The 12,483-nt window shown below is 48.8% G+C and overlaps 1 protein-coding gene and 1 long non-coding RNA gene across 3 annotated transcripts in view; one reads left to right on the top strand and one right to left on the bottom strand.

Annotated features, from left to right (window-relative positions):
• Nucleotides 1-6,740, top strand: part of LOC113877997 (myosin-13) — a 47,450-nt gene extending 40,710 nt beyond the window's left edge. Inside the window, exons 33-38 of the mRNA XM_027518769.1 lie at nt 73-276; nt 2,274-2,399; nt 2,655-2,825; nt 4,820-4,924; nt 5,022-5,117; nt 6,558-6,740. Of these exons, the coding sequence (XP_027374570.1) occupies nt 73-276; nt 2,274-2,399; nt 2,655-2,825; nt 4,820-4,924; nt 5,022-5,117; nt 6,558-6,725 (870 nt within the window). The 3' untranslated portion in view covers nt 6,726-6,740. The remainder of the gene's footprint in view (nt 1-72; nt 277-2,273; nt 2,400-2,654; nt 2,826-4,819; nt 4,925-5,021; nt 5,118-6,557) is intronic.
• LOC113877998 overlaps nt 4,701-12,483 on the bottom strand; it is a 33,404-nt gene continuing 25,621 nt past the window's right edge. The window contains exons 3-6 of one of the 2 annotated variants that reach the window (XR_003506882.1): nt 7,635-7,933; nt 7,077-7,308; nt 4,922-5,091; nt 4,701-4,741 (exon numbers count right to left, since the gene is read on the bottom strand). This is a non-coding gene — a long non-coding RNA (uncharacterized LOC113877998). The remainder of the gene's footprint in view (nt 4,742-4,921; nt 5,092-7,076; nt 7,309-7,634; nt 7,934-12,483) is intronic. The other variant, XR_003506881.1, reaches the window with a different exon arrangement.

Genomic DNA, 12,483 nt, shown 5'->3' with positions numbered 1-12,483 from the left:
CGGCCCACGGGGGACCTGGCGGGACCTCATCCTGCCCTGGGCTCCCGTCTCACCCCTGGCTTCCCTGTGAAGGACTCCCAGCTACACCTGGATGATGCCCTGAGGAGCAATGAGGATCTCAAGGAGCAGCTGGCCATGGTGGAGCGCAGGAACGGCCTCTTGCAGGAGGAGCTGGAGGAGATGAAGGTGGCCTTGGAGCAGACGGAGCGGACCCGCAAGCTGTCGGAGCAGGAGCTGCTGGATGCCAGTGACCGCATGCAGCTTCTTCACTCCCAGGTGAGTCCGTTCTTGCTGCACTCAGGGTCCACCCTGGGGGTCAGGCGGGATCCAGGCTCTGTGGAATGGAGTTTCCACCACTCCTCCCAGGCTAGTGGTCAAGACCAACTTTCATTAGGCTTAGTTCTTGGGATAACACTGTCTCTAGATGGAAGATGGCTGAGCTTTCTTTTATCCAAAGATAAAGAAGGATGAATTATTGCATAAAGGGGCTGGAGAAGGCTTCACAGATGCAGTAACATTTAAGCTGCAAGCTTAGATAATTAGGGCTTCCGTGTGGCTCAGACAGTAAAATATCTGCATGCAATGCGGGAGACCTGGGTTCAATCCCTCGGTCAGGAAGATCCCCTGGAGAAAAGAATGGCAACCCACTCCAGTATTCTTGCCTGGAGAAATCAATGGACAGATGAGCCTGGTGGGCTACAGTTCATGGGATTACAAAGAGTTGGACATGACTGAGCAACTAACACATACACACACTTAGATAATTAGGGTCGTCTTTTGAAATAATTTTTTTAAGAAAGTTACAAAATTCCTTGTTTTATTTATTTATTTTTGGCCATCCCACATGGCATGTGGGTTCTTAGTTCCCCAAGAAAGTGAAAGTGAAAGTCACTCCGTTGTGTCCAACTCTTTGCCACCCAATGGACTATGCAGTCCATGAAATTCTCCAGGCCAGAATACTGGAGTGGGTAGCCGTTCCCTTCTCCAGGGGATCTTAAACCAACCCAGGGATGGAACCCAGGTCTCACACACGGCAGGCAGATTCTTTACCAGTTAAGCCACCAGGGAAGCCCCAACCAGGGATCAAACCCTTGCCTCCTGCAGTACAAGCTCAAAGCCCTAATCATTGGACCATCAGGGAATTCCAAAAAAAAAATTCCTTGCTTTAAAAACTAGAGAATACAAGCCAAAACACAGAAAAATACCAACCATATCGTTAGCATTTGGGGATCTTTTATTCTAGACTCTTGTTTCTACACATAAATATGATTTTTTTAGTAAATGTCATCAGTCTTTTTGTGATTTTTTTTTCGTTTAACAATGTCATAAGCACATTTCTATATTTTAAAATAATTTTCCATGATACAGTCTTTTTAATGGCAGAAAAGTAGTCCATTTTAGTTGTGTATTACGACACTTTTATATAATCAGTCTTCTATGATTTGGTATTTTTAGATTGCTCCCAATAAAAGTTTTTATGATTAGAAGATTGCTATGACAAACTTCTTCATGTACATCCATGATTACTATTTCCTTAATATTCCTAGAAGTAAATAAACCCCTGGAAGCCCAATTTCATGGTCAAAACAGTAAAAGCATTTATATGCTATAAATTACTCTTTAACAAAGTTGTCCCAATTTTTATTCCTATTGGGAAAATATGTGAGAGTGCTTAGCAATTATTTGTTTTAATCTTCACTAATATTTATGCTTGAAAATGCCTCACTTTAAAATTTCATATTTCTTTGATTACTAATGAGGTAGAACATTTTGTCATATTTGTTGGTTATTTGTATTTCGTCTGGTGTGTCTTAGCTATTTGTACTTTTGCCCTTTTTTCTTAATGGTTTATCTTATTTACATATTAAGGAAGGAGATATTTTTTCAGCAGTGCACATTGCAAATGCTTTCTCATTTGTCATCACATTTACAACCCTATGGATAATGTTTGGATAATCAGAATTATTTTTCATTTCATATAGTGAAATCAACCATTTCCTTGTTCCAACAGCATTAATTAAATAATCTATCCTTCCTCAAATATTTGAAAACCTACCTTAATTGTTTATTGTTATTTTACCTACAATTCTTGAATCTGATTTGGGACTTTCTGTCTGATCAATAATGAGTCTTTTTTAATATTTTTTCACGTGAAAAATAAGAACCAGAACGTCCTCAACATTAGACTTCCTTCCCCACCCAACTCTCTCCCTTCCAATCACTGTAAGTGTCCATACGCAGCCTGAACCTCTGGTATCTAATTTTTCTTGTAGAACACGAGCCTGATAAATACCAAGAAAAAACTGGAAGCTGACATAGCCCAATGCCAGGCAGAGGTGGAGAACTCTATCCAGGAGTCCAAAAATGCGGAGGAGAAGGCCAAGAAAGCCATCACAGACGTGAGCTCCATTCTTTCCTCTCAGAGACACTGTCTGGAGATAAGAAAGGGGCTTCTAAGCCAGGGCCTGGCGAGTGGGTCTCCTCTCCTCAGCCCTGCAGTCAGTCAATGGTGGCTTCCTGGAGAGATGGAGACCGGAGGCTCAGCAGAGGCAGAGTGGGAGGGGAGCTGAGGGAGGGAGGACCAGCCTCGCAGCATCCTCCATGTGCCCGGGGAGGAGGGTGGGTGGCCCACAGACGTTTCCTGTGAACCACAGGCGGCCATGATGGCCGAGGAGCTGAAGAAGGAGCAGGACACCAGCGCCCACCTGGAGCGGATGATGAAGAACCTGGAGCAGACGGTGAAGGACCTGCAGCACCGCCTGGATGAGGCTGAGCAGCTGGCCCTGAAGGGCGGGAAGAAGCAGATCCACAAGCTGGAGAATCGGGTAGGGGGGCCAGAGGGGACTCTCATTCCCAGAGTGACAGAGGTTCAGCTGCCTCTGGCAGAACCACAGTCCCAAAACTTAGGTGGTGGGGAAGTGGGCACTGAGTCGATTGCAAGTGCCGTTTGAGGGCCACATGTGAAATTCCCTGTGAGCCAGATGTCCCTCCCCCTCCTTCCTCTCTGCCCTACACCCCAAGACATATACAGACCCACTTCAGAAAGGGTATCCCTCAATACCTGCAGTGCAACGACATACCACATGTTCACGGTCTATTTTTATTTAGATTCAGATCGATATTAACTGGGATGGGGGAAACATACTTTGCAGTCATAAGATCATACATTTGGGTGTAATTCATCAAGCTGCACTTTGATAAGGGGCTTCTCTGGTTGCTCAGTGGTAAAGAATCCACCTGCCAGTGCAGGACACTCAGGTTAGATCCCTGGGTTGGGAAGATCCCCTGGAGAAGGAAATGGCAACCCACTCCAGTATTCCTGCCTGGAGAATCCCATGGACAGAGGAGCCTGGCGGGCTACAGTCCATGGGGTCGAAAGAGTTGGACATGATTTGGTGACTAAACAACAATAAGCACTTTTATAAACAACAGCCCATCCTACGTAAAATCTGCCACTTTGGCTTCCAGTCCCAGGTCTCATTCCCTTCCTGGCTTTCCTAATGTCGATTTCCTACTGTCAAAATACAACTTGCGATTCTGGTGTCTTTCTCACTCCATCCAAAATGCAGGGCGATTGGCGCTTCCCCCAGGCTAACTCTCCAGCAACTTGCAATCCATACGCAGAACAGGATTGCTTTGTCTTGATCTGGGAGCATATTTTGTAGTTTTCAGTTTCTTTCCTGATGATTCCCTTCGTTTCCTGTACCCTTTGCTTTTCCCTTTCGACCTGGGATGGTTCATTTTATTTGCTTTTTAAACCGGGCTGCATTACCTGTTGGCAGTTTGGAGGAGGCCTTGGAGAAGGATGTGAAACTGTCTCTGTTGTCCCCGAGAGAAGGGACATGAAAGAGGCAGACATGATGAAGAGGTGGCGAAGAGAAGAAAACCACTTCTCCCACAGGAAAGACCCAAACGCATTCTTGATGCCAGCCTCCCAAAGATGTGGTCACCACACTTGTACACTTTAAATGTAGCCATTTTTTAACACCATAGTTCAAAATCCTCAATTCTTCGGCGCTCAGCTTTCTTCACAGTCCAACTCTCACATCCATACATGACTACTGGAAAAACCATAGCCTTGACTAGACGGACCTTTGTTGGCAAAGTAACGTCTCTGCTTTTTAATATGCTGTATAGGTTGGTCATAACTTTTCTTCCAAGAAATAAGCGTCTTTTAATTTCATGGCTGCAATCACCATCAGCAGTGATTTTTGGAGCCCAAAAAATAAAGTCAGCCACTGTTTCCACTGTTTCCCCATCTATTTCCCATGAAGTCATGGGACCAGATGCCATGATCTTAGTTTTCTGAATGTTGAGCTTTAAGCCAACTTTTCCACTCTCCTCTTTCACTTTCAGCAAGAGGCTTTTGAGTTCCTCTTCACTTTCTGCCATAAGGGTGGTGTCATCTGCATATCTGAGGTTATTGATATTTCTCCCGGCAATCTTGATTCCAGCTTGTGCTTCTTCCAGCCCAGCGTTTCTCATGATATGTTCTGCATATAAGTTAAATAAGCAGGGTGACAATATACAGCCTTGACGTACTCCTTTTCCTATTTGGAACCAGTCTGTTGTTCCACATCCAGTTCTAACTGTTGCTTCCTGACCTGCATATAGGTTTCTCAAGAGGCAGATCAGGTGGTCTGGTATCCCCATCTCTTTCAGAATTTTCCACAGTTTATTGTGATCCACACAATCAAAGGCTTTGGCTTAGTCAATAAAGCAGAAGGATCTTAAGTTCACCCTAAAAACAACCAGCACACAAGTGGTGAGAAAAGCCTGGGAGATGTGGCCTGACCCCTGTGCTCTCTTCTGGGTGCAGGTACGGGAGTTAGAAAGCGAGCTGGATGCTGAGCAGAAGAGGGGGGCTGAGGCTCTGAAGGGCGCCCACAGATACGAGCGAAAGGTCAAGGAGATGACTTACCAGGTAGGCAGTGACTCTCCTGAAACCCCAGCAGGCACCCTCTGGATCCCACCTGCAGAAGCAGCAGAGAATGGGTCTGGCATGGACCTTGTGTTTGCAGGCAGAGGAGGACCGCAAGAACATCCTCAGGCTCCAAGACTTGGTGGACAAGCTGCAGGCCAAAGTGAAGGCTTACAAGAGGCAGGCAGAGGAGGCTGTGAGTATGGGGTCCATCCCAGTCTCATAGGGTGGTCTTTATCCCACCCACCCTGACTCACAGCACTGCCCCTGACTCACTCAGAACTCCCTGCCCCTGTGAGCTGACCTCAAATACCTGGTCTTAATTCATGTCATCCCATCCTACCCCTGGCCCTGGCCCCCACCACCTCCATCCTTCCTCAGCCTCCCTAACTCCCACTCCCCAGTTCATGCTTTCAGATCTACCCTTGAGCAAACAGTGGAACCAACAGGGAGGAAATGGTTTGGGCTGAAATGAGCACTTCCCAAATACCTTCTGGGGACTCAAGGTCTGAAGGACTTTAATAGCAGGAAGCTGGGGTGGCGGGGAGGAGAGGGGTGGGGTCTTTCTCTTTGATAGATGAGAAATCCTTTAGGAAACTCTGGGTTCCACAAAGTTGGAGGGTTGCTTTACTTCAAGGGTTTCTCAGATTTTGCAGATGACGCGGGATGGACCTCATAGTGGAAGAGGTGTTCTGAGTTGTAGCATTTCTCACCCTTGATGGAACATGGCATCTCTTTTTAGTAAACAGAGCATCTCACAGGACTTGCACCCTGAGAGACAAAATCTGGGGGCACCTGCTCCAGATAAATGATGGAAGATGAGGCTTCTCTCCCTGCCCTTTGTCTTCCCTACTCAAGAGGCTGGGGCTTCCGTCCTGACCTCTGGGAAGCCGGTCTGGACTGGTTAAATGGGAGGAGGATTAGCACAGCTGCAGCAGAGCTGGCCAGGGCCCAGCAGGCCACTTTCATCAGAAACCCTTGGATGGTCCTCAACCAGACCCAGCCTGGCCATGGGAAGCCAGCACTGGGAGCAGGCACAGGGCAGGGGCAGGCACAGGGCAAGGGGGCATGGACCGTGAGTCTCTTGACACCTCTATGTGCCTTGGGAGACTTAGTCTCCTCTAAAGAGCTCTGAGGGGTGGGGATGGTACAGAGGAGGGGCACAGGGGAACAGGCAAGCATCCTAGGGGCAAAGTGACATGTTAATCACTCAGTCATGCCCGACTCTTTGCAACCCCATGGACTGTAGCCCACTCCTCTGTCCATGGGATGCTCCAGGCAACAATACTGGAGTGGATTGCCATTCCCTCCTCCAGGGGATCTTCCCCACCCAGGGATTGAGCCTGGGTCTCCTGCATTGCAGGCAGATTCTTTATCATGTGATCCACTGGGGAAGCCTAGGAAGCCCTATCCTGTGGGCAGCGGACCTCCAGGTGACTGCGCGGTGCACATGGTCAGGAGCTGCGGGCATCATCCTCACTGCTGGAGAGCTCAGCTCTCCCTCCTCTGACCTCAGGGAATTGGGGCCCAAGCTCTCCTGGCACCCCCGTTCCCACAGAGGCCGTCAGGGACCCAGGGCCTCAGAGCCAGAGGGAGGGGCTTCCTCAGCCTCCTGCCCCTTCGGCCTTCCCTTCAGGAGGAGCAAGCCAACACACAGCTGTCCAGGTGCCGGAGGGTCCAGCATGAACTGGAGGAGGCCGAGGAACGCGCCGACATCGCTGAATCCCAGGTCAACAAGCTGCGGGCCAAGAGCCGAGATGTGGGAGCCCAGGTGAGAGCAGACTCCCCACTCCAAACACCCTGAGACTCAGGACCAGGCAGCAGCCGCAGAGCTCAGAGGGTGCTTGTCAGTGTCCCTCCCTGGCTGCCGGCTGTGCCTTCACTGAGGTACTGCTTTAGCCAGGTCCCCGGGGGTTCCAGCTCACAGGAGCAGTGAGGGGCTGGGAGCCAGATGCCCTACTATCCCTGCCCCTCCCTCCCTGTTGCAAAAGGCAGTGCCCAAGAAGCCCCTGCTTTTGGGGGGATTCGCCCCATCTCCAGGGGCTCGACTAGTTTGCTTTTACAATGTACAAAGGGAGACAAAGCCACGTCTTAATGTTTTCCTGAGACTCCAGCCTCCCCAGTTACCCCACTTGAACACGAGGCCCAGCCTCACCTTTGCTTTGACTCATTTCCTGACTCATTTCCTGTGTACGATTCTTTTTCTCCCCCAGAAGATGGAAGAATGAGCCCCTCCCAATGCCTGTTGCCATGGGACACCTTGGGAGAGCAGAGGGATGGTGTCCTGAGAAATAAATTCTCCTGGCAACTCAGATCTCTGGCTCCGCTATGTTTATTATCACTGTCCGTTCTTCCTCCGTGGGGTGGTTCTCAGATTCTTGCCAGGTCTATTGTATAAACCATAAAGAAAGAGATGTGAAAGTGGACCCTCCTGGCCCTGAGTAGGAAAGAAGGAAAATCAACTCGCTGCAAGATAGACCACCGGCTCCCTAGCAGTTAAAAATAACTTTCAGATACCTGTGGGCCATTCTCTACTAGGAATTCATTATTTTTTCCAGCTCAGTTCCCCCGAATTTACAGACAGGGACACTGGACCCAGATGGATTAAGCACTCTGTAGTTATCCAGATTGGAGGAGCCCAGACCCCCAAGATCCCAGAGCCCCCAGGCTAGACACCTCCCCCCAAGACCTCAGGGCTCTTTCCCCCAGGCACCTCTGCTCTTCCATCCCGTCTCTCCTGGGGCGGTGTCTCCACTCCTCTCACACCACCCACAGGTCCCAGAACATCTTCAGAGGTAGCAGGTGCTCCTGAACACAGGATTCCTTCCTAGGACAGTTCCTTCGGGAAGGACTGCCCATAAGCTGGTCTGCAAGCTCTGCTTGTTCCTCCTTCCCATTTTCCTCCATGTGCACAGATCCTGTCCACGGTGCTCTGGCCAAGGATGAAGAGTGTGGCTAGTCTTATGGTCGCTCCCAGAGCCCCCTGACTCTGATTAAGTTGGGTTTCTTGCCCTGAAAGGATAGAAATGCAGCAGCATGAACAAGGACAGGATCAGGAGCCAAGACTAAATCTGAGCCTCAGACGGAGCACTTAGTAGCAATAGCTGTGTGGCCTGGCTTGGCCATGTACACTCTCTGAACCTGAGTTGCCTCAACGGTCAGACTGAGTCGTGTGGTCAGGGGCATGGACTTTGGGTTCCATCAAACCTGGATGGAATCCCAATATTATCACATACCAACTGTGTGGCCTTGAGCAACTTAAGACTAATTCCCTGGGCCTCACTTTCCTTATTCTGTAAGGCAGAGATAACAATAAAAATCATTGCTTCTCTGGGACAGATGGAGGGTTGGGGTGATGGCAAGGGGTGCAGAGTTTCTGGCTTACTATGTACCAGGCACTACAATGCACTCTCCTCTGACATCTTAGACAGTCCCTTCTCTCTGGCCTCTAGATCCGTCTTTGCATCTCATCACCAGCTCACCCCTCGTGCCGTTGACATAGGGATTGGCAGCAGCGGTGGTGGCAGGAAATGATTCTGAGGTCAGGTGACCTCAGATGTCTGACATCACCATCCCCACCATCACCGTCACCGTCCTCATCATCCCCACCATCACCATCATCCTCACCATCCTCACCATCTTCACCTTCACCATCCCCACCATCATCATCACCATCCTCAATATCATCACCATCATCACCATCACCCTCCCAGCATCATCATCACCACCATCACCCTCCCACCAACATCATCACCACCATCACCCTCCCACCATCATCATCACCACCATCACCCTCCCACAATCACCATCACCATCATCATTGCTATCATCACCATCCTTGGCACCATAATGCCTAAACTTAAAGACTGAAAAGGTCCATTAAAAAATGATCTCCTTCAATCCTCTCAATTTCATACACAAGGAAACCAAGGTCATTCTCAAAGTCCCCAGACACCAGATCCTAGCCCTACACTCCTGCCACGCCACTGCCCCACCCTCCCGATTAGAATGATAATACAGTTTCAGCTACGAATAACCATTCTATAAGATGCTGAGGATCCACGTGCCCCATTTTCGTCTTTTCCACAAGGGTCTCCCAACAATCCTGTCGGGAGGTCAGGCAGGTATTAACACCCCCGTTTTCTAGCAGACGGACTGTGGCTTTTCTGACGCTGAGAAGGAGCTGAGCTGGAAGCCCTTCAGACTCACGGTACAGCAGAGTCTCCCACGGTGGCCTTTCCCTGCGCATGTGGGGAAAGCCCTGGGCTGACCTTCTGGGTCCCAGTCCCACCCTACCACTCGCAGCTGTGCGATTTGGAACAAGTTACTTCGTGACTTTGAGCCTTTGCTGCCTCACGTGTAAAATGGGGTGTAATGATGTGCATTAGAGGGCTATTCTGAGAAGTAACTAAGAAAATGCAAGACATGCCCTTGGTCTGGAGCCAGACACATAGTTTATACTCTGGTAATGTGTCATCACAGTGGGCAGGGGTGACACGTGACCTCAGAGTGCAGGTGGAATGTCAGACGGGGGTTCAGAGGGGGCTGGGATTGGGCTGTGTCTCCATGGGGATTCCTCTCGTTTAAGGAGCTAATATACCATGCACTTGAGGGGCATCAAAAAAATTTCCTGTGGAATCACTTCTTTCTGACATTCCAAAAAAAAGCAGATATGAATTCCATCTGCTCCAACACTCCCCAGTTCACTTAGAGCTGCCTAGCATCTCTGCATTCACCCCACCCTGGTCCCCCAGATCTCTAGCACGTCACACTTTTCAGAAGGCCTTGGGAAAGTCAGGGAGTGTCTCTGAGCCTCAACGTGGAGCAGGAAGTCCTGGAATTTCCTACGTCAGGACAGAACTGTTGAAAGATTCACACCTGATGCGTGTAAGAGATTTTCCTAGTAACTATCCAAATTGGAGATGTTTTACTAACAAGAATGATAATAATAACGATACTGTTGGCTGCTGCTGCTGCTGTTATTAGTTTGAAACCTAGCCACCAAACCTGGGCTTCAAGTTCTGGGGGCCTTGGACAACAGAGCCTACCCTGACCTACAGGCCTCTTCAAAACAGAGCTTTGCTGCCACCTCCTGGCGGTGGGAAGACAGGCTTTTCATAATGCAGATGACCCAGAGGTCTTACCCCTCGAGTCTTGACAATAGACATTCAGAGTCAGAGGTGTCCTTGGGAAACAGGATCATCCCATCCAGGCCCCCGGTTTTGCAGATGATAAAATTCAGATTCGTGATGGGATCTGGTGACCCCCACAGGATGAAGTGTCAGAGCCAAACACCCAACTCTCAGGGCTCCCAGACCAGGGCTCCCCCTAAGTGAGTGTCCTCAGAAGAGGACCCTGCAGAATCTGAGATGGAGGCCTGGGACTGGCCGGGCTGTGAGTAGGCCCTGGTGATGGCCCTGGCAGCAGAGGGTGAGACCATGGCCAAGGGTCTTCTCCCAGGCCTCACTCCCCTTGTCCCAGAAATCACTGCCAGACTGGAAAAGAACGGTTGGTCCCCAGAGTAGAAGGCAGTGGGCCTCCACAAACAGCCTCCTGCTCCTAACAGGGTGGGTGACCAGACCCTGGGTGTCTCTGAGATGAAGGTGGCCTGTGGAGGTTCCAAATGTAAGTCTGTTGGCCCTTCTCCTAGGCTCCAGACAAAGGGAATACCCAGGTCCATAATGAGATACTCAGGTCAAGACCTTTGCCATCTGACCCTTCAGACCCCTCCCACTTTTCACTTGTCCCAAAAGAGGTCAAAGAAACAATGCTTTTCCTTGCCCTCTGGACTTTGGGTGGGTCCAGCCAACAGGGAGCTGAGATAGAAAAGCAGAGGGAAGAGGAAGAAGAGGGCATTTATTCCCTGCATCCTCCCACTCCCCAGCCTGCTCTGTCATCATCTCCACTGACCAGTCCCCTCACCCTGTTTGAACTTGGAGCTCTGCCTTATTCCCGTGGCCTCCCTGAACCTGCCTACATCTCTGTGCAGAGTCTCTTCCTCAAACACCCGACACGTTGTGCTGACCTGGGTGTGGCATCTGCTTCCAGCCAGAGCCCAGCTGGTACACACCCTGCCCTGCACATCTATTTCCCTGCTCCACGGCCCTCCTATGCAGTGGGGTCAGCTGACCCCACAAAGCACGGCTGCTTCACTGCACCATGTGTACATCTCCAGGTCATAAATCCCATTCTTATCACTAATGACCCATTCAGTTCCATTGCACGCTTCAACTCTGGCACAGGCCTCCTGCCAGATCAAGCTTTTAGGATCTCATCCAGGTCCCTGTTTTCATTTAAACCTGGGCTCACACCAATAGCTCTTGAACCCAGGAAGACGCAGTCATTTCCTGCTGAGATCTAAGTGGCATCAGTGGTATCCTGGAAACAGCTCGTACCAGCTCACAAGAGCCAGTTATGAAACTTTTAGGAATTTTGTGAGCCAGTTCTTAAGAGTTAAATTTTATAATTTACTTACTATTAAATTTAAATTTTATAATTTTACAATGAGATAAATTACAGCTCTTCCTCGACTTTCATCGTAAATTGAAAATACCATTTATTTGGAAATGCATTTGATACATCAAACCTACCAAACCATTATCATTTAGTTCAGCCTACCTTGAATGTGCTCAGAACACTTACATTTGTCTACAGCTAGGCAAAATCATCGAACACCGAGCCCATTTGAGAGTAAAGTGTTGGCTATCTCATGTGAGGTATTGAATACGCTACTGAAAGTGAAAAACAGAATGACTGTCTGGGTGCAGAAAGGCTGTAAGTATATCAGTTGTTTCCCCTCATGACTGCATTGCTGACGGGAGCTGTGGCTGGCTGCCCTGCCCAGCGTCAACAGAGGATCAGACTGCGTATCTCTAGGCCAGGGAAAAGATCCAAATGCAAAACTCAAAGCACAGTTTCTACTAAATGCATATTGCTTTTCTAAAGTTGAAAAATTGTGAATCGAACCATCAAAAGTCCAGGAATATCTGTATATTTTTTTAAAAAGGTAATAAAAAATCAATATGGGGACTTCCCTGGCAGTCCAGTGGTTATGACTCTATGCTTCCAATGTAGGAGGTATGAGTTCAATCCCCAGTAAGGGAACGAAGATCCAGCATGAAGCTCAGTGTAGCCAAAAAAAAAAAAAATTAATTAAAAATCAATACATAAAACTGCAAAAGATTGAAGGAGGAGAGGATGGCAGAGGATGAGATGCCCATCACTGACTCAATGGGCATGAATATGAGCAAACTCCAGGAGATAGTGAAGGACAGGGAAGCCTGGTGTGGTGCAGTCCATGAGGTTGCAAAGAGCTGGACACGACTTAGCGCCTGAACAACAACATAACTAATCTATTGCATTTATAACGATCTGTGATTTACAACTAATAAATCTGTGTGATAGACATACTCTCCAGTGGTTTGCTACTTACATCTCTTTCTGTCTCCACATTTAGGAATGTCATGGGGGATGCTGAACCTGGCCGAGGTGGAAATATTTACACCACAGAAACTGACAAACACTTTAGTCCAGGGCTTTTTATCTCTCTGCTTGTTAAACAG

This window comes from Bos indicus x Bos taurus, chromosome 19 (genome assembly GCF_003369695.1).
Source record: "Bos indicus x Bos taurus breed Angus x Brahman F1 hybrid chromosome 19, Bos_hybrid_MaternalHap_v2.0, whole genome shotgun sequence".
Lineage (NCBI taxonomy): Eukaryota > Metazoa > Chordata > Mammalia > Artiodactyla > Bovidae > Bos > Bos indicus x Bos taurus.
This window is presented reverse-complemented; position numbering and strand designations above follow the sequence as displayed.